At 43.0% G+C, this 22,500-nt stretch overlaps 1 protein-coding gene and 1 long non-coding RNA gene across 43 annotated transcripts in view; both read left to right on the plus strand.

Annotated features, from left to right (window-relative positions):
- The window catches only part of LOC127008163 (serine-rich adhesin for platelets-like), a 118,292-nt gene that overhangs the window by 3,949 nt on the left and 91,843 nt on the right, over positions 1-22,500 (plus strand). Inside the window, exon 2 of one of the 3 annotated variants that reach the window (XM_050879845.1) lies at positions 4,737-5,576. In XM_050879845.1, the coding sequence (XP_050735802.1) occupies positions 5,317-5,576 (260 nt within the window). In that variant the 5' untranslated portion in view covers positions 4,737-5,316. Of the gene's footprint in view, positions 1-4,644; positions 5,577-22,500 lie in introns of all 3 variants that reach the window. The other 2 variants (XM_050879843.1, XM_050879844.1) reach the window with 2 other exon arrangements.
- On the plus strand, positions 18,355-21,065 carry LOC127008166 (uncharacterized). Of its 40 annotated transcripts, none has more exons than XR_007760882.1 (5): positions 18,355-19,481; positions 19,612-19,741; positions 19,807-20,066; positions 20,132-20,199; positions 20,268-21,065. It is a non-coding gene; the product is annotated as an uncharacterized LOC127008166 (long non-coding RNA). The 40 variants fall into 40 exon arrangements; XR_007760883.1 differs by having other exon boundaries at positions 19,807-20,001; XR_007760884.1 differs by having other exon boundaries at positions 19,807-19,936.

Consider the following 22,500-nt stretch of genomic DNA (forward strand, 5'->3'; position numbering starts at 1 on the left):
GGATAGGATGGGAGGAAAGGGAGGAAAGAAAGGGAAAAAAAAGGGTGGGAAGACAGGTTAGCATATGAAGATGAAGGAAAACGGATGAAGGGACGTTAGCAATAAAAAGAACAGATTAAAGAAGAAAAGGAAGGGAAGAGAAAGAAAGAAAAAAAAGGAAGGTAGTAGGTGGATGAGTAAGATTAAAGTGGAGGTGAATGAGGAAGGACGAATGGCTGCGAGGTAGGTAGGAGTAAAGTCACTAAAGAGAAGAGGAAGTGTGGGAGGAAGGAAGGGAGGAAATAAATGAAAGTAATGATTAGGGTGGGGTGGATAGATTAGCCAGAGGAAGTACTTGGAGGGGGGAGGTGAAGGGCTGGAAGGCAGGAGTAAAAGGAGAGGGAGGAAGAGAGAAGAGAAGGAAGGAGGGGGAAATAAAGAGGAGTACAGGGGAGAGGTGAGTGAAAGGAAGAAGAGCAGAATCGAAAGTAAAGTGATGGATGAAAGGAATGGAAGGAGAGTGAAGGATGGGTGGAGAGAAAGGCAAAGGAGAGGGAGGAAGAGCGAGAAAATGATGAGGGAGGGAAAATATAGTAGTATAGAAAGAGGTAATATTCAGTGAAAGTATAAAAAGCAGAAGTGAAAGATAAATAGATGGAATGGAAGGAGAGTGAATGATGAAAGGAGAGGAAGGCAAAGGAGAGGGAGGAAGAGGGAGAAAAGGAGGAGGGAGGGAAAGAGAAAGGAGTAAAGGGGAGAGGTGAGATGTGGTGAAAGGATGAAAAGGAGAAGCGAAGGTAAAATAATGGATGGAAGGAATGGGAGGTGAGTGAAGGATGGAAGGAGAGGAAGGTAAAGGAGAGGGGGGTAGAAAGGGAGAAAAGGAGGGAGGGAGCAAGAAAAAGGAGTATAGAAGGAGGTGAAATGTGGCGAAAGGATGAAAGGTAGAAGTGAAAGAGTAATGAAATGATGAACCGAATGATGGAAGGAAAGTAAATACTGTGTTAGTCCATCAAAAATATGTTAACTAAGAAACATCAACAACAACAACAAATAATAACTACCCCAACATTTTAACATTCATCGTTTTTTTTCTTCCACACAAAATATTTTCTGCTTTTTACTAATGATTTCCCAGAGCACTTCGACAATGGCATGACAAAAAAAAAGTGACATGTTCTTAGAAACCGAGAACAGCAAACGTGACTCGTGTGTGTGTGTGTGTGTGTGTGTGTGTGTGTGTGTGTGTGTGTGTGTGTGTGTGTGTGTGTGTGTGTGTGTGTGTGTGTGTTCTGGAGAAAAGAATGTATGTGATTTGTCTTACTCAAATTGTTATAGGTATTGTGTGTGTGTTTGTGTGTGTGTGTATTCTAGAGGAAAATAAATAGCATGTGATTAGTCTTATCCGTATTGTTACAGGCATCGTGTGTGTGTGTGTGTGTGTGTGTGTGTGTGTGTGTGTGTGTGTGTGTGTGTGTGTGTGTGTGTAGGACCTGTCGTGGGAATAAGAACTTTCCAATACGTGTTAACTATTAATTTCAGGAGCAACAAAGAGTCGGGTCGGTGTTTGTTCCTTCGACCCTCCTCCCCTCCCAGAGGCCGTCTGTCCTTGTCTGTATTCAGTCCTATTTGTTATTCAGTTTGTTTTTGTCCTGTCTGAATATTTGAATTTTGTCTCGTGAGAGAGAGAGAGAGAGAGAGAGAGAGAGAGCATTTTTACCGGAAATTATCGCTAGCTGTGTATAAAAAAAACTTCATAATTCACTTCGATAGGAATGCACACTTTTTTTTTTAGACTTGTAAACGTACACTGCGATCTGCAATTCATTCCTCTTTCACACATACACACACACACACACACACACAAAACCTTCCTCGCACCCACAATCTCTCTCTCTCTCTCTCTCTCTCTCTCTCTCTCTCTCATTTCCCTTTGTGTTAATACTGCCCTTTGGTATTCTCCGTTCTCTCCCTCTCCCCCTCCACTTTCCTGTCCTCTTGCGTGAGCTAGTTTTCTTGCAGCTCACGACTAACATTATTATTATTATTATTATTATTATTATTATTATTATTATTGTTATTGTTGTTGTATTTTTATGATTATTTTATTTCGTTTTATATGCGTGTCATACTGAGGTGCTGAGAGGAATAAAGCATTTTTATTTTTCTTATCCGTATGAGAACTATTACGTGGCTTTTTCCCCGAGTCGCTTTTTGTTTTTGTTGTCTTTGTATTACCACTACGACCACGACTTATACTACTACTACTACTGCTACTACTACAAGAACAACACTAAATTACTACTACTACTACTACTACCACTACTTCCGGCGGGTTAGGTGGCTGGAGGGTCGGCAGCGGCGGCGGCGGCGACGTGGGCGGGGACGAGCATGTGTTGTTTCACCCAGTAACTTCTACTTCCGCTGCCCGGGACCCGCGACGTGACCTTGAGAGAGAGAGAGAGAGAGAGAGAGAGAGAGAGAGTACAGTGGCACAAAGGGGACCAGTTTCTTCAGGCTGTGGTTCTCCCCCCAGCAGCAAGTCTGACGGCACTCCAGTCCCCTCAAGGCCGGCCGGCAGGCAAGAGAGTGCACGCGAGAGGCGGGGCGGGGCGGGACGCTTGGACGCAGCTCGTGCAGGTATTACAAGACGGTGTGCTAGACGGGTGGTGGTGCAGGGAGGTGTGAGCGCCAAGGAGTGTGCTGTGAGGTGTAAAGAGGTGCTGTGACGCGTCCTGTCGGGGTTACTGAAGTGCTCTTGTGCGTCCAGTGTGCAAAGAGGTTTTTCAATGTGCCTAGTTTACAAAGTGAGTATTTATACGTGATTTTAATAAGCTTAGACGATTTAAGAGGTGCGTGAGCGTGTTTAAGCTTGTATGGGTGTGTATTAACGTGTCTGTGAACGCCGCAACGAGCGTCTGTAATAAGCTGGGGCGGGTCTTGGTCCAGACAATGGGTGGGTCGCGTCAGGTGCTGGCTGGAACAAGACCTGAGGTTCCCATTGTCTCGAGACGCGCGCCGGGGCTGTCACGCGAGAGCATAAACAGCAACAATAACAGGTTCTGCTTTCCTTCCGTCCTCTTTCCTCCTCCTCCTCCTAACACAGCCATCACAGTTTGTTTGTTCTGCGGTGATGGTGGGCATGGGACTGTTATGAAGTGATTCTGACGAAGGATTGTGTAATATGGTGGCTGTTACAAGAGCTGATTTAAATTTCTTCCTTCGTTTTCCTCCTTTTCTTTGTATAGTTACCACAGTTTGTTCTGGGGTGATAATGGGTTTGCGATTGTTGTGAAGTGATTCTGACGAAGAATTGTGTTTATGGTGGTTCTAACAACAGTATATTCTCTCTTCTTCCTTTTCTTCCTCTTTTCAGCTTTCCCTACAGGCCTCCCTCTGCTAGCCACTATTGTCTGTTCTGCCGCGACGATGGGTTTGTGACTGTTGTAAAGTAATGCTGACGAAGGCCTGTGTTTGTTACTGAGTGGCTTCTTCCTTCCTGGTTTCTCCTTACATTCTTTCTTCCTACTCATCTCATTAGAGTCTTCACCATCTGTTCTGCGGTGGCGGCGGCTGTCTGCGGTTCTGTGATTGTTATGAAGTGATGCGAGGTGATGATTTCTGAATGTGTTATGAAGTGACTAACCACATCAAATTATCTTCTTTCCTTCCTCTTGCCTCCTCCTTCAAGTATTAGTTCCAGTGACCTGTTGTGTTGGGTCTGTGATTGTTCTAAAGGGTGATTCTGATGAAGAGCTGTGTGTGTGAGGGATATAAAAATAGCAAACACTCTTATCTCTTTCCTTCCTTCTTCCTTTACGTTGATTACCACAATCTGTTCTACGGCGATGGTGTCTTTGTGATCGTTATGAGGTGACGCGTAGTGTGTTTTGTGATGGTTGTATACAATAATCACAACATCTTCTTCTCTCTTTCCCCTTCTTCTTTATTTGTTTATCGAGTTATTACGACCTCCTCCGGTAGTTGACGGTAGTTTATGTGGCAGTGGTGCCGTGATGAAGTGACGGGCAGTGATTCTGACGAGGGGTTGTGTGTGTTGTGATGGCTGGGCTGCAACATGTGTCTTCTCTCCTCCTTTCTTCCTCTTTCCCAGCGTCTATAGTACACCAAGGCGGGTTCTGCTGTGACGGTGGCTTAGTAAAATGAGGAAAGGGCTGTGTGTCTGATGGCTGGGCTGCGACAATAAGTTTCTTCTCTCCTCATTTCTTCCCCTTTCCCTCGTCTACAGTCCACCACGGAGGGTTATGTTGTGACGGTGGCCTAGGGTGGTTAGTAAAGTGAGGAAAGGGCTGTGTGTGGGATGGCTGGGCTGCGACAATAAGTTTCTTCTCTCCTCATTTTTTCCCCTTTCCCCCGTTTACAGTATACCACGGCGGGTTCTGTTGTGACGGTGGCCTAGGGAAGTGACGGAGAGGGCTGTGTGTTGTGTGATGGCTGGGCTGCGACAGTAAAAGTTTCTCCTCTCCTCCTTTCTTCCTCTTTCCCCCGTTTACAGTATACCACGGCGGGTTCTGTTGTGACGGTGGCCTAGGGAAGTGACGGAGAGGGCTGTACGTGTTGTGTTTGCTGGGCTGCGACAGTAAAAGTTTCTCCTCTCCTCCTTTCTTCCTCTTTCCCTCGTCTGGTATACCACTTCATGTTCAGTAGTAACGGTGGCTGACAGTGAAGTGATGTGCAGTGATTTGACGAAGGACTGTGCAAAGTGGTGGCTGTGAGAACGTAACATTCAATTCTAGCGATGATGGTGGTGATGAGTGTGCTTTCTGTCTGGCGTCTGTGCTGGAAACTACGAGACAACGCCACGTGACCCTGCTCCGGCGGTGGATACTGAACACAACGAAAAACACAGCGTTGAAGATTTAGACAGGAGAGCGTTACTTCTGTTGCTTCTTCTCAGAGTGAATTGAGGTTCGAATACAATAACATAAGATAACATAAGACCCATAAGATCAAGAGGCAACAACCGGAGGAAGAAAAAAGAGAGAACAGCAAAAAATGACATTCGAACGGGGTGACATTTAAGGGCATACAAGTTCGGTGATACAACTTTAGCGGCGTATTACAGGACAACGTTACTTCTGCGGCTTTTTACCACTGAACACCTTGAGGACCGAACACAAGAACACACGACCCTCACGAGCAAAGCGTCACGACCCCAACCTTTAGGAGAGACATACCACGTCGCGGGGGTCCGGTTGGGAGGTGGCGGGTGACAAGAGTGAGCCATGCCCCTGCTGTGGGGGGGACGGCGGCGGCGAGGGCGGCGGTGGGTATGATGGAGGATGTGCGGGTGGTAGGAGAGGAGGTCCCTGCAGCATGGGCCAGGTACTACACCGTGTCCTGCAGCAGCCCCAGGTACACTTCCTCTTGTGGCTAGGGCGGCAGTATCTAGGGGAAGTGTGGGGGAAGATGGAGAGGAAAACCCACCGCCGCCGGCACCCACACCACCCTCCCCCCTCGCCTCCCCCGCCCACGTTCGCCCCCACGCCCCCGCCCACACCGCCCGAGGGGGATGAGGTGCATGTCTACAGCTGCCCCCACCACGGACGATGCCCCCCAGACGTCTGCTTCCTATGGTGAGTGTGCCCGTTGTGTTGCTGTCATGGTGTTGGGTGTTGGGGTGTTGCTTTGTGTTGCGTTGGGTTGGGTTGGGTGTTGCATGTGGATTTGGGTTGAGATTGTAATATGATTTATTATTTTGTTCTATTTTTTTTTCTATTGTGGATTGCTGTGTGTTTTGTTAATAGTGTTGAGGGACTGTGGGGGTATTTTTTCCTTTTTTTTTATTTTTTTTGCTGAATTGTGTTGTATTACTTTATTTTATTCTTATACCATTTTATCTTTTCTTTTTTGACCCAGTTGCATTTCGCGTTTTTTTTTTTGTGTGTGTTGTGCTGCTGTCGTGTTGTTCGTTCCGTGTGCGTTTCTTACCCTGCTCATCACCGCCATCACCACATCCCACTTAGTATTCACCACCTCCACCACATCCACCACTATCGCCACCACCACATACTGACCTGCTAACTCATATTCACACAATTAGATATACAAAACCGTCCTCATTACCGCAACAAGTCTTCCTCACCACCACCATCATCACCACCACCACCACCACGACCACCAATTTACAGCCCCATCATATTAACTTTAGAAAGTAGACCACAACCACCCCTACTCCCCCCCCACCACACCACCACCACACTGAAATAGCCAACATCATCACCACTGTCACACGTCACCACTAGTCCACTCTCATCACCACCCTTCAGAACCATCACTAAACAACCACCACCACACACTCGTCAACATCACCAATGAATCACCACCACGACAGTTACCACAAGCACCCTCACCACCGCAACCACCATGACCTTCACCACCATTTCCTGAACTGCGGTGATGACTCCTCGGTGTTGACACGCAAACGGGAGGGAGGTAATGAAGGGAACGAGGAAGAAGGTAAATAAAAGGAAGGAAGGGAACGAGGGGGATGATAAATATGAGAATGGAAGGGAACGAGGAAGAAGGTAAATATAAGGAAGGAAGGGAACGAGGAAGAAGGTAAATATAAGGAAGGAAGAGAACGAGGAAGAAGGTAAATATAAGGAAGGAAGGGAACGAGGAAGAAGGTAAACATAAGGAAGGAAGGGAACGAGGAAGAAGGTAAATATAAGGAAGGAAGGGAACGAGGAAGAAGGTAAATATAAGGAAGGAAGGGAACGAGGAAGAAGGTAAACATAAGGAAGGAAGGGAACGAGGAAGAAGGTAAATATAAGGAAGGAAGGGAACGAGGAAGAAGGTAAATATAAGGAAGGAAGAGAACGAGGAAGAAGGTAAACATAAGGAAGGAAGGGAACGAGGAAGAAGGTAAACATAAGGAAGGAAGGGAACGAGGAAGAAGGTAAACATAAGGAAGGAAGGGAACGAGGAAGAAGGTAAACATAAGGAAGGAAGGGAACGAGGAAGAAGGTAAATATAAGGAAGGAAGGGAACGAGGAAGAAGGTAAACATAAGGAAGGAAGGGAACGAGGAAGAAGGTAAATATAAGGAAGGAAGAGAACGAGGAAGAAGGTAAACATAAGGAAGGAAGGGAACGAGGAAGAAGGTAAACATAAGGAAGGAAGGGAACGAGGAAGAAGGTAAACATAAGGAAGGAAGGGAACGAGGAAGAAGGTAAATATAAGGAAGGAAGAGAACGAGGAAGAAGGTAAACATAAGGAAGGAAGGGAACGAGGAAGAAGGTAAACATAAGGAAGGAAGCGAACGAGGAAGAAGGTAAACATAAGGAAGGAAGGGAACGAGGAAGAAGGTAAACATAAGGAAGGAAGGGAACGAGGAAGAAGGTAAATATAAGGAAGGAAGGGAACGAGGAAGAAGGTAAACATAAGGAAGGAAGGGAACGAGGAAGAAGGTAAACATAAGGAAGGAAGGGAACGAGGAAGAAGGTAAATATAAGGAAGGAAGGGAACGAGGAAGAAGGTAAATATAAGGAAGGAAGGGAACGAGGAAGAAGGTAAATATAAGGAAGGAAGAGAACGAGGAAGAAGGTAAACATAAGGAAGGAAGGGAACGAGGGAGGAAATGAAGGAAGGGAGCGAGTATGAAGGTAAATATATGGCAGGAAGGAAACAAAGGAGGAGACAAATATGGGAAGTTATGTTTTTTCGTGAGTTTCTCTTTACTAAACACACCTGTCGAGGAAACAGGTAACTATCATCACCTTTATTAACATGCCAGTCTTTTATAATTGCTTACATAATTTGTTTTGATCTTTTTCCAGTTTTATTAAAGAAAAATTATTATTATTTATCCTTCTCCCCCCCCCCCCCCCACACACACTTACTAATATTAGAAGAAAGAAGAAGAAGCGTGATGTGATAATGATGTAAATATGTCTAGGAAAAATCAAAAAGATTGACATTTATGAATATACTATACCCAGACAGTCATCGTCAAGAGGACAGAACAACAACAACATTACCAACAAAACAATAAAGAGAAAAAGATGCGGTAAAATTTAACTTTTCAGACAGGATCCGTCGAATATATTATCGTAAGAAGTCGTGTGTGTGAAATAAGATATTCACAGACTTTGAGAAATATAATAAGATAGTCTTACAATGCGGAGGACAACGAGCTCGACTCAGTTCCCTATAGATACAATTAGGTAAGAACACGCACACACAGGTAAGCCTAATGAACGTGAACGGCGACCACAAGAGAAAGGTGGTGGTGAAAAATAGCGTGACTTGTCGTTGCTGTTTGCTGGCTTGCTGGGCTTAATACCTCACCAGGCCACACACACACACACACACACACACACACAGATATAGATAGATAGATACACACACACACACACACACACACACACACACACACACACACACACACACACACACACACAGATAGATAGATAGATACACACACACACACACACACACACACACACACACACACACACACACACACACACACACACACACACAGATATAGATAGACACACACACACACACACACACACACACACACACACACACACACACACAGATATAGATAGATAGACACACACACACACACACACACACACACACACACACACACACACACACACACACACACACACACAGATATAGATAGATAGATATAAATATATATATATATATATATATATATATATATATATATATATATATATATACACACACACACACACACACACACACACACACACAGAAACATATATATATAGATATATATATATATATATATATATGTATATATATATATGTATATATATATATATATATATATATATATATATATATATATATATATATATATATATATATATATATATATATTTATATATATATATATATATATATATATATATATATATATATATATATATATATATATATATATATATATATATATATATATATAGATAGATAGATAGAGAGATGGATAGATAGATAGAAAAAATAGATAGATAGATACACACACACACACACACACACACATATAGCTATATATATATATATATATATATATATATATATATATATATATATATATATATATATATATATATATATATATATATAGATAGATAGATAGATATAGATAGATAAATAGATAGCTAGATACACACACACACACACACACACACACACACACACACACACACACACACACACACACACACCCCCACACACACACACACATATATATATATATATATATATATATATATATATATATATATATATATATATATATATATATATATATAGATAGAATGAATAGATAGAATGAATAGATGAATACACACACACACACACACACACACACACACACACACACATATATATATATATATATATATATATATATATATATATATATATATATATATATATATAGATAGAGAGATTAGATAGATGGAAATAAAAAGAAGATTTAAACTCAATTAAACTCAATTAATATTACACTTTTTTTACTACCATCTATATGACTACAACAACGAGGAAGACGACAACGACGACTGCGATGAAAAAAAAATCAAATGCCTTGAGTCATCCCTACAAGACAACCATTCTCCCTGATTCTCTAGCGCCACATCACATTTTCTTCGACTGGCAGCCTTGAGAGAAGAATGTCTCAGTAACGCAGGGACTGGAACAAATCAAACGGCTGTCACGCAATACAACGACATGAACGTGTTTCCAAGTTAAACAAGAGCCACTGCCTTTATGTACCATACATTGAAATTGTCTATCTACTTTTACTATTATTGAGCAGATAGAATGAAAGTTAAGTAGGGAGAGGCAATCTTTCACAAACTTCCTGGTCCATTATACTTGCTTTTTTGTCTCCTTATTGTGGTTATACCCCAAGGGAGGAAGATGACTGTGCTCCTCCTCCCTTCCACAGACTAAGGCCAGGAGTTCCTCAGTTTGACACAGCGGGTTTGTATATATAAGCTCCAAAAGTAAATATTGAAGACGATGAAAATTCCATACTATAGTGTTTGTAGTTCATGTAGAGGCTAAGAAATTTCAGACTATACAGTGAATCTTTTTTGTATTTGGTGTCGAGTGGAAAACCGGACCATTATGGAGAATACAGTTTTGTTTAGGCGCTGACAATGACACTGTGTTGGACTATGACACGAGGATTAGGGAGAAGATTTATCTATTTATTATTGAAACGAGCTGCTGTCCCGCTAGTCAGGATTAACGGAGAGCAACAAACACTACCGGGAGACTGCAATGTTAGCCCCGTATTCTCAGACACTTTCGCTTCTCACAATTACTGTTACCGAAGGCCACAGCGGAGATTAGTCGGGTTCTCATAAGAGTTTTTTTCACGTTCATGGTTCAGAAGCCTTGTCAGACTATCACTAGTGGAAATACTAATACAACCTCTACGGAAATTTCATGAAATGTGGGCGTGGAAGTCTCGATATGTTTGAGAATATGGACCTATAAACCCGTCTACCACTGAACTGCTGTTTACTGTGCAACTATAATAAGTGACATCGAACTCCACCAATAGTGTCCTGGGAGACTCGAACAGCTGTCGCCATGATGTTTATTTTTTACAGTAAAGGAAGCAATTCAAGGGCAAAAATAAATAACTAAAAAAGCCTGCTAATCACTGCTGCTCCTATGAAGAAAGTATAATGTAAAGATGATATAAGGAAAATAACGGAAGATGTGCGGTGAAGTTGAGGGGTATACGCTAAACCTGCGCGTGGCCTCAGTGTTCATCTCCATCACATTGGCCCCTTGAGCTAGTGGCGGGAATTAACTCAGTACCACGAACCATAGAAAAAGTGCATATTATAGGAAGCATATAAAGTTTACTATCATACTATATCGCTATATCTAAGACTCTATATTTACTGTTTTGTTAGGCAAGTTTAATTTCATCGCAGGACGCAACACATCCCAAACAGTGTAAATGATATAATAAGGAGAATGTACAAGTTAATTAAGGCTCGCCACACCACACTTCAGCGGCCTGGATGATGTAACAAGAGGCACGCGAGTTAATTGTTTTCTTCTGAGACAATGGAATGAAAACGGCGTATATACTTCCTTCCCTTCCCCCTTCCCTAACCACAACATGGATTAATAAAGAAGGATTACCATGGCGACGATGATGATGATGATGATGATGATGACGAAAGTAGTAGTAGTAGTAGTAGTAGTAGTAGTAACAGAAGTAGTAGTAGTAATAGTAATAGTAGTAGTAACAATAATAACAACGAATAAAAATAACAAAGATAGCAACAACGACAAACAACAACAAAAGAAGAAGACGAAGATGACAAAGAAGAAGAAGGAGGAGAAGATGAAGAAAGGAAAAAGAAAAAGAACAACAACAACAAGTACGTGGCCTTAAAGAGCAGAGATTTACATTCCATTCCAAAAGAGAAGGAAAAAAAAAATTGGAGCCTCATGCCGACGGGGTGAAAGGAAGAGCAAGAGGAGGAGGAGGAGGAGGAGGAGGAGGAACGGGGGGAGGCTTTGGATAGGTAGTAAAGGGGAAGGAGAAGGAGAGAGAAAGAGAGAGATGTAAATGAGCCCAGGGAGGTAAAAGGAGGACTGAAGGAGAAAGGGAAATGACGGAAGGAGGAACACAAAGGAACACAAAGGAAGAACAAACAACAGGAGGTGGAGGAGGAGGGGAGGGAGAGGGGAAACAGACTAACGGTGACCTAGTGTGGGAACGACCTATCCCTTTCCTGTCTCCACTCTCCCCCTCCTCCATCCTCCCCCTCACCCCTATCCACCCCATTCCACCTCCTCCTCCATTATCAACACCATCATCACCCACCTATCATCCATCTCCATCTACACTATCCACATGAACCTAACCACCCCTTTCACCCGTTCTCCCCTATCAGATTCAACCACTCCATCTTTATCCATCTTCACTATCCACATCCATTTAATATCCACTCCTTTCCACAAATTCTCCCATACCTCCATTACCTCACCCGATAAATCATCCACCTCATTAGCTCCCTCATTAACCTCTCACCTCCTGGCCCCTATCACCCAGCTTATCTAATCTCTATCCATCTCTACTATTCATACTCACTCACTTTCATTCATCCAACTCTAACCACCCCTTTTACCTTCCTCTTCATCTAAAGCCTAAAAAAGAGAGAATGTTAAAAGGTCCCAGATTGACAGGTGCAGATTGAGACAGTATGGTAAAAAAAGCAAAAACAGGAAAACAGTATGAAGTTGATGTTTTAGAAAGTGAAGTTAATGAAGTAAGTGAAGAAAATTAAAAAGGAATATAACGAAAGAGAGGGAATAGGGCATATTATCAGCAGCACATAAAGTTTACTGTCTTACGTTTTTGCTATCAGAGAATGGAGAGGCAGACAGACACACACACACACACACACACACACACACACACACACACACCATCCCCCCTTCCTTTCTCCGTCTTTCTTCCTTCCTCTCTCTTCATCTTTACTTTTTCCTCTTCTCTCCTTCCTTCTTACTTTCTTCTAGTAGTCTAATACACACACACACACACACTCACACACACACACACACACACACACACACACACACACACACACACACACACACACACACACACAGGAATGAGGTCGCATAACAGGTCACGCTTGAGGGATGACCCCCGGCAGCCAGCACCACCACCATCAGCATCACCACCATTACCATCACCACCACCATCAGCATCACCACTCACCAGCCCGCCTTGACCCGTGTGTGTGTGTGTGTGTGTGTGTGTGTGTGTGTGTGTGTGTGTGTCAGGATTACCTACTATTTCTGAATGCATGTGCTTGTCTGTGATTTATCTGTCTGTCTATCTATCTATCTATCTATTTAGTACCTGTCTGTCTGTCTCTCTGTTTGTCTGTCCATCTGTCTCTCCCACCCAATCATTTTTTCTCCCATCCCTCTTTCTCACCCACACACACTGCCCCACACGAAATCTCCCTATCTCCCTTTCCATTTAGGCTCCCTTCACCCCTTCTCCCCTTCCCTTTCACCCTCTCTACCCACATACCAAGCCTCACTAACTCCCTCAATCTTCCGTGTCATTTTGCCATACATCGTTAGGCAGATTAACTCCTGAAAATTTAATGGTGTACTTTTTTATGGTCATTTTCATTTTTAGGATGCTATGGTGGTTAAAATTTTGGGGGGGGGCGTTGAGTTTTTTTTAGTTGTGTAGGTGACATTATAGGTTTGTTGTTGTTGTTGTTGTTATCTTGTAGTTGTTCTTTTTATGCTATTTGTAGGGGTAAACGTAGTCAACAAACAGTAAATACAATGAGTAGAATTATTATTTTTTGTATTTGTTGTTGTTGCTGCTGTTGTCGTTATATTGTTTTTCTTTTTGGGGTACACGAAGTAGAGAAAACAAAAGTAATATGAATAGTAATAGTATTTGTTGCTGCTGCTGTTGTTGTTGTTGTTGTTATCGGAATTGAGTGCCTGAGGGAAGTGCCATGTGGTGCCAAGTAGAGGTGGTTATGGTGGTGTCGGAGGTGGCGGTGGTGGTGGGGTGGTTGTGGTGGTTGAGGTGGTCACGAACCCAGCCTAAGGGTAAGGTGTGTGAGAGGTGCCGAGGCAGGCCCTTCCCACACCCCTTCAGTGCTCTCTCTCTCTCTCTCTCTCTCTCTCTCTTATAACTTGTCTTCCTTTTTCCCTTTATTTATTACTTTTTACCTTTGCTTCTCTTCTTCCCTTTCCTCCTCCCCTTCTTTTGTCTACTTATTTTCCTCCACCTCCTTTTCATCTTCTTTTTTCTTTCTTTCTTTTTCTTCTACTTTGAAAAAAAAATCATCTCTTCTTTCTCCATATCCTTCTTCTTCTCTTTTCTTCTTCTTCTTCTTCTTCTTCTTTTTCCTCCCTTTCCTCTTCTTCTTCTCCTCCTCCTCCTCCTCCTCCTCCTCCTCCTCCTCCTCCTCCTCCTCCTTCTCCTTCTCCTCCTCCTCCTTCCCCCCCACGCATACAACACGTAAGACAAACCAGTGAGGGCCGGCCATGTAAGGCGTCAAGCAGGTGAGCAGAGACAGTGGAGGAGAAAGGTAACTCCTGTCCTGGATTCCTGCCCAACAGCCTCTTCATTAACCTTTCACCTTCGCCGTCACCATCAGCAGCATAACCACAGCTATCATCACCACCTCCATCACTATCATCATCATCACCATCATTGTTATCATTATATTAGCTTCTTCCTCTTCTTCTTTCCTTGGTTTAGTTTCGTTATTTTTTCATTGCCCTTCGTCTTCCGTACTATAACTGTTTTCCTTTTTCCTCTTCTCTTATTCAACTACAATTTTCTCCTCTCCTTCTACTTCCCCCTCCTCCTCTTCTTCATAATCATCATCATCATCATCATCATCAGTCAAGTCAATTAAAGAAAAATGTAGATAGACGATTTTGTTATTTCTATATTTTCCATGTTTTTTTTCTATAATTTTTACGCAGTTATTATTTTTTTTCACGTTCAATTTTCCAAACTTTTACTTTTACTTGCAACAGGTTAGTTTCCCTTTGCCTTTCCTATCTTCTGGGATGTTAATTTTCCATAATATTTTTAACGTGGCGCGGCATCACTCTTTCTTTCTGTTTGTTTTTAAAGCGTTTATATCCTGAGCTTTTCTTTGAATGATCACCTTTCCAACAAGTTTCTGCACATTTTCCCTTTCACCTCTTGTTTCCATTCCCTTCACTGATTCGTATATGCCTCCTCTATTTTTATTTTTCGTGCGTGGAGAATCAAGGAAAAGAATGACTCTCTCTCTCTCTCTCTCTCTCTCTCTCTCTCTCTCTCTCTCTCTCTCTCTCTCTCTCTCTCTCTCTCTCTCTCTCTCGGATCAACTTTCTCACTTCAGGATATCTTTTTTTTTTTTCTTTAATCCGTCTCACTTTTCTGCCAAACGTGTCATGATTTCCATTACCTCGTCCCCTTCTATGGCATTGTTTCTCTCTCTCTCTCTCTCTCTCTCTCTCTCTCTCTCTCTCTCTCTCTCTCTCTCTCTCTCTTGTCATCATGCCAAATCATATCTAAGGAAGTTCGTGTCTCAGTACCATAATTGGAGGAGGAGAGGAGGAGGAGGAGGAGGAGGAGGAGGAGGAGGAAGGGCTGGTAACGAACTCCGGCCACGGGTACTTCCTCCTTTTTTTCTTCCTTTAACCTGTGCCATTTGGAAGAGTTAGACCTTTCTTTTTCTCTTCCTATTCTAGTTCCTCTTCCTCCACCTTCGATATCTTCTTTTTTGTCCTGTTCTCTCTCTTTCCTTCCTCCACGTTCCGGCTTCACCTCCACCTTGTTCCATGCCCTTTGTAAATAACCTTCCCTCTCTTTTTTCTTTAATTCTATATAGTCACTTTTTCCATGACCACAGATTTACAACTTCATCCATAAGCAATTCGATGATGTTTCTTGTTTCTTTCTTATTTTTCTTGCTTCATATTTTGCCTACAACTTCACGTCACCTCCATCGATCTCCACGCCTTGTTATCGATCTAAGGTGTGTGTGTGTGTGTGTGTGTGTGTGTGTGTGACGCATCGAGACAGTTACGTTAGATTATCATTTTTTTCTATTACCTTCCTGCTTTTTTTTTCCCCTTCCCTTTTTGTTCATGTCGCTCTCTGGTTGATTGGTTGTTTGGCTGATTGATCGGTTCTTCCTCCCGTCTACCCGGAAACGGCTCCTCTCCTTCATCACGGTTACCTGTGTTTCTTGTTACACCTGAAGTGATCTGAGCCTGGTCCGCCTGAGTACCTGGCTGGCTGGGTGGTGGTGATTTCCTGTTTTAGTGTGAGGCGATTTTTTTTTTTCTCTGTCAACCGGTATCGACGACTTTGATGTGCTCTCTCTCTCTCTCTCTCTCTCTCTCTCTCTCTCTCTCTCTCTCTCTCTCTCTCTCTCTCTCTCTCTCTCTCTCAATATTATCACCTTTAAACAAATGTATACACGTAAAAACGTCTTATATTATCGGTTGATTTTATACGCATCTGACAAAGTTACAAAATACATTTCCAGTTTGTATGTATTAAGGTTTTAATGTATTTTTCAACACTGACGTTTCCCTGTGATTAAGACGATAAATCTAATATCATAAACAAGTACAGCATCATCATCAACAACAACAACAACAACAACAACAGCAGCAACAAAACCAGCATAGTCATAAGCATCATCATCAACATCATCTTTTTCATCATCATCATCATCAACAAAACAGCATAGAATAGTTTAAACGTTAACTTTCTCTCGTGTATGCTGATTTACATTTAGCTTTCTATCTAAATTCCCATCATTATTACTTCCTTCAACTCTTTCTTCCTTCCTTTCTTTAAAAAAAAAATCCTCTTTTCTTCCTTCCCTTCTGTCTTCCTTCACTTCTTCCTTTCCCTTCGTCATTTCCTTCATACCTTTCTTTCTCATTTCCCCCAATCAGCATTAGCACCAGCACCATCATCAAAACCAACATATTCACGCACCTCTGCACACACGCATTTCCCAACCAGCTCAAGCATGGCATCTCCTTTGTTAATGAGAGCATAGCAGAATATATATTTAGTTAACTCGTTGAAGTACTAACACAAGCATTGACTTTCATCTACACACCGAGCCACAAATAAACAAATAAATAGATAAAGAGCAATCCGGGTTTCAAGATGTGGTGTACCAAGTTTATTCAAATTTTTATACCTGAGGAAAGATAAAAGCAGCCTGGTATGGTGTGTGTGTGTGTGTGTGTGTGTGTGTGTGTGTGTGTAAATCGATTAGAGGGAAGGGAAAGAAAAAGGGAGGAAGAAAAAAAAGTCGGCTAGGCAACAAGGAGTGTGAGTCATTAAACACACACACACACACACACACACACACACACACACACACACGTATCGACTGGACAACCTCAAACCTTTGACTGACCCTCGACCAGCACACACACGCAAGAAAAACGTCACCTTGCGAAAACTATGAAAAAGAAAAAGGAGAAAAAAAATACGAGAGAAAAACGAAAATTAAAGCGATGACTTTGCAAACGGAATGAAACTTTGGCCTAAATATGAAGCAGAATTAGATACAAGGAGGAAGGGAATAAGGGCAGAAGGAAGGAGGAAAGAAAGGAAGGAAGGAAGAAAAGAGGAAATATATAAAGAAAAGATGGAAGAAAGTTGAAGTAATTATGATCGAAATTAAGAAAGAAAAATATGAAGGAAACAGCGAAGGAGGGAAGCAAGAAAGTAGGCAAGTAAATAAAGTAAGTAAGTGATTAAGTAAGGAAAGGTAGGATAGATGGATGGAATACATGAATGAATGAATGAAAGTTGAAATAAGATATCTATAATGAGAGGAGAAAATAATGGAATGAGGGAAGGGAAGAATCAAGAAGGGGGGAACTAGGAATCAATAAATGGATGATGAAAGGTAGGAAGGGAAGGGTAAGGTAACGACGATCCCTGATTTAAGGAGTAGAGGAAAGTCACGCCATGCAATCAACACCTCCGAATCCATCCTCCAATCACCGACTCTGACTTCATCTTCCTCAAAAACTTAAAACACGAAAAAAGATTAACACTTTTACGCTCCATGCACCTTAAATTAATACCAGTTCTTTCATATAATTAGTAGGGTGGAAAGGTATAAAAAGGTGAAAAAAAGGAATATGCAGTGAACTAAATAAACAGATTGGAAAACATAATACTGTTGAGCCAAATAGGACTAATGCGTGACGAGAGAGAGAGAGAGAGAGAGAGAGAGAGAGAGAGAGAGAGAGAGAGAGAGAGAACAGTTACGCAGTTCGCCTAATCCAGACAGACCAATCGACTGGGTGACCGCAAGACCAGGTAGACCCTTAATTCTTGCGTCATCTAATCGCTCAGGTAATTGACTACTGGGAAAGGTGAGTCAGGTAATGATCAACAACAATATCCACTACTTTTAAACATGTATCCTCCACTACCACCACCATTGTTACCAATCAATTATGAGTCACAACCACCATGAAACAACCTATCAACCAGCAACCATACATATCCTCAAACTTCTACTTCAATCACCATCACCAAAACGAGACAGCAACACACCATCTCAACACCATCACCACCCTTATTCTTCTTCCTCCCTTTCTTCTTTTCTTCCTTGTTTTCATCCACTTGCAATTATTTTTTCTGTCTTTCTTCTCACATCTTCCTTCTTCTCTTCTTCATCTTCTTCCTCTCTTTCTCCTCTCTCTCTCCTCCTCTCTCTCTCTCTCTGAAATCAATATATATTCATAATTTTCGCAAAGAGATGAAACTATATGTAAAGGAGAATGTTGTGTGTGTGTTTGTGTGTGTGTGTGTGTGTGTGTGTGTGTGTGTGAGAGAGAGAGAGAGAGAGAGAGAGAGAGAGAGAGAGAGAGAGAGAGAGAGAGAGAGAGAGAGAGAGAGAGAGAGAGAGAGAGAGAGAGAGAGAGAGAGAGAGAGAGAGAGAGAAAAGAACGAAAAGAACTATATAGATGGAGAGCAGGGATGAAAGAAAGGGAAAAATAAAATTAAATAAAGAACAGAAAGATAAAGAAACAGACGACCCTTCAGAAGTGGGACGCCAGTGGAAATGTTAGGAAACTTTATTGGGCCGCCGCCGTCCTCGTGAGCGTCAGCACACTCACTATAAGTGTTTCAACTCATCAGCTGGATGAATGTAATGAAGCTGAAAGATGTTAAATAGTGAACCAATTCTTATTAAGTAAAATCAGTCAATTAATCAGAAAAGGAAAATATAATAAAAAGGAAATATCGAAAGTAAGAAGAAGAGGAGACGGCCGCCGCGCCGCAAGCCGTCGCCAGGATTCCTTTGGATGCTTGTGCTCGTCCCCGAGGCCCTCCGGCCTTCCATCCCAGAACCGATAAACTCGGTGATCGGCGACTTTTCGGTATTTTTGATTAATTTCATAATCCAGTCTGGTAGTTTTAAGAAGCGAGCTCTTGTATTCACCCTCCTCGCCTCGGCGGGGCGGGGCAGCGCCAGCGAGCCCAAGGTCTCCCTGGAGAGCATGGCAGGAGTGGAGGGCTCCCGGCAGGGCACCTAAGCGTCCCCCGGGGCCCCGACGGAGGTGCCCGAGAACTTCCAGCTACAGAGCTGAGCAGTGAGGTTCCATAACCGTGGTAGGCAATATGCCTAAGAGAGCAAACTCCGAACAACAAACCGGGCAGGTGGGGCTCGTTAGCCGTGGTAGGCAATCTGCCTAGGAGAGCAAACTCTAAACAAACCCGGGCAGGTGGGGCTCGTTAGCCGTGGTAGGCAATCTGCCTAGGAGAGCAAACTCTAAACAAACCCGGGCAGGTGGAGCTCGTTAGCCGTGGTAGGCAGTCTGCCTAGGAGAGCAAACTCTAAACAAACCCGGGCAGGTGGAGCTCGTTAGCCGTGGTAGGCAGTCTGCCTAGGAGAGCAAACTCTAAACAAACCCGGGCAGGTGGAGCTCGTTAGCCGTGGTAGGCAATCTGCCTAGGAGAGCAAACTCTAAACAAACCCGGGCAGGTGGAGCTCGTTAGCCGTGGTAGGCAATCTGCCTAGGAGAGCAAACTCTAAACAAACCCGGGCAGGTGGAGCTCGTTAGCCGTGGTAGGCAGTCTGCCTAGGAGAGCAAACTCTAAACAAACCCGGGCAGGTGGGGCTCGTTAGCCGTGGTAGGCAGTCTGCCTAGGAGAGCAAACTCTAAACAAACCCGGGCAGGTGGGGCTCGTTAGCCGTGGTAGGCGATCTGCCTAGGAGAGCAAACTCTAAACAAACCCGGGCAGGTGGGGCTCGTTAGCCGTGGTAGGCAGTCTGCCTAGGAGAGCAAACTCTAAACAAACCCGGGCAGGTGGAGCTCGTTAGCCGTGGTAGGCAATCTACCTAGGAGAGCAAACTCTAAACAAACCCGGGCAGGTGGAGCTCGTTAGCCGTGGTAGGCAATCTACCTAGGAGAGCAAACTCTAAACAAACCCGGGCAGGTGGGGCTCGTTAGCCGTGGTAGGCAATCTACCTAGGAGAGCAAACTCTAAACAAACCCGGGCAGGTGTGGCTCGTTAGCCGTGGTAGGCAATACACCTAGGAGAGCAAACTCTAAACAAACCCGGGAAGGTGGAGCTCGTTAGCCGTGGTAGGCAATTCGCCTAGGAGAGCAAACTCCGAACAACAAACCCGGACAGGTGGAGGTCGTTAGCCGTGGTAGGCAATTCGCCTAGGAGAGCAAACTCCGAACAACAAACCCGGGCAGGTGGAGCTCGTTAGCCGTGGTAGGCAATTCACCTAGGAGAGGGACAACTCCGAATAACAAACCCGGACAGGTTGGGCTCGTGAGCCGTCATAGGCAATACACCTAGGAGAGCAAACTCCGAACAATAAACCCGGACAGGTTGGGCTCGTGAGCCGTCATAGGCAATACACCTAGGAGAGCAAACTCCGAATAATAAACCCGGGCAGGTTGGGCTCGTGAGCCGTCATAGGCAATACACCTAGGAGAGCAAACTCCGAACAATAAACCCGGACAGGTTGGGCTCGTGAGCCGTCATAGGCAATACACCTAGGAGAGCAAACTCCGAACAATAAACCCGGGCAGGTGGAGCTCGTCAGCCGTGGTAGGCAATCTGCCTAGGAGAGCAAACTCCGAACAACAAACCCGGGCAGGTGGAGCTCGTCAGCCGTGGTAGGCAATCTGCCTAGGAGAGCAAACTCCGAACAACAAACCCGGGCAGGTGGAGCTCGTCAGCCGTGGTAGGCAATCTGCCTAGGAGAGCAAACTCCGAACAACAAACCCGGGCTTGTGGTGCCCGTTAGATGTCGTAGACAATCCACGTGATGGGAACACCAAAGAAAATGAAAATGAAAAAGAATACCAGAAAAAGGAAAATATAGAAACGAAACATCGAGAAAAGAAAAAGCAAACACAGATCATCCACCTTTCGGCCCTAACTAACATCACCAAAATTATGGGTGGGTCTCTTCTGGGGAGAAAGAGGCTCATCCAGACCAAAGAACATCAACAAGGGATGATAGAGAAAAGAACATCAAGAAAGCATGAAAAAGAGAAATAGAAAAGAAAAAACATCGAAAAGAAAAGTAACAGCAATAAAAGAACAACATCAAGAAAAATACAAAGAATCATCATCCACCTTTCGGCCCTAAGTAACATCACCAAAATTATGGGTGGGTCTCTTCTGGGAGGAAAGAGGCGCACCCAGACCATCAAAGAACATCAACAAGAGGATGATAAAGAAAAGAACATAAAAAAGAATGAAAAAAAGAAACAGAAAAGAAAAAAGATAAACATCAATCAAAAGAACAAGAAAAACACGACATCAAGAAAAGAAAACATAAGTAACATCATCCACCTTTCGGCCCTCAGTAACATCACCAAAATTATGGGTGGGTCTCTTCTGGGGAGAAAAAGGCTCATCCAGACCAAAGAACATCAACAAGAGGATGATATAGAAAAGAACATCAAGAAAAAATATGGAAAACATGAAAAGAACAGAAAAATATCGAAAAAGAAAAACATCAAGAAAAGAAAAATATAAGAAACATCATCCACCTTTCGGCCCTCACTAACATCACCAAAATTATGGGTGGGTCTCTTCTGGGAGGAAAGCGGCTCACCCAGACCAACTAAGAACATCAACAAAGAGGATGATGTAGGAAAAAGAACATCAAAGAGAAACATCAATAAGAAAATAACATCAAGAAAAAAAGAAAAGAAAAGAAAAGAAAGAAAAGAAATAGAAAAAGAAAAGAAAAACAAAATTACAAAATAAAATAACAAAATAAATAAATAAATAAACAAATAATACAGTAAAATTAATTAAACTAACTACTTAACTAACAAACTAACTAGCCTAACTAGGAAAACAGATGAAGGAGGAAGAGGAGGAAGAGGAGAGGGAGGGAGAGATTGAAGAGTCAGAAACAGCAGAAAATAAAGAAGAGTTGTGGATGAGTGGAACAGGCTTGGCAGTCATGTTGTGGGTGCCAATACCAGACACATTCAAGAGGTGGTTGGATAAAGCCATGGATATCGTTGTTTCCCAGATTGTCGTACTCAGGCCATAGAGTTGCCCGGTTTCTGACGCGTAACCATTGCTAAGAAACATCAGCAATTAACTATTTTACCGATAACTACAAATTAATCTCGTTATTGGGGCCCAAGAGACAGTTTTTTGGGGTCGGAAATCGGTAAATGTTAGAGGTTGAGGACGACAGTTTGGCAACGTTGGTCATGGATAGTGAGGTTAGGTGGGGTTAGGTTCACAGGAGCTGCCTTGTTCAGACCAATCGACCTCTTGCAGACTCCTCACGTTCTTATGATAATGTACTTATGGTCTCTACTCCACATACTAACCGAGACCAAGCCCACTCCACTTCCATACCTCTTTGGATTCTTTTTAGGAGCAGTAAGTAGCGGGCTTTTTTTTTATTATTGTTTCCTTTTTTTGTGCCTTTGAGCTGTCTCCTTT

The sequence above is a fragment of the Eriocheir sinensis genome, chromosome 37 (assembly GCF_024679095.1).
Source record: "Eriocheir sinensis breed Jianghai 21 chromosome 37, ASM2467909v1, whole genome shotgun sequence".
In the NCBI taxonomy this organism is placed as follows: domain Eukaryota; kingdom Metazoa; phylum Arthropoda; class Malacostraca; order Decapoda; family Varunidae; genus Eriocheir; species Eriocheir sinensis.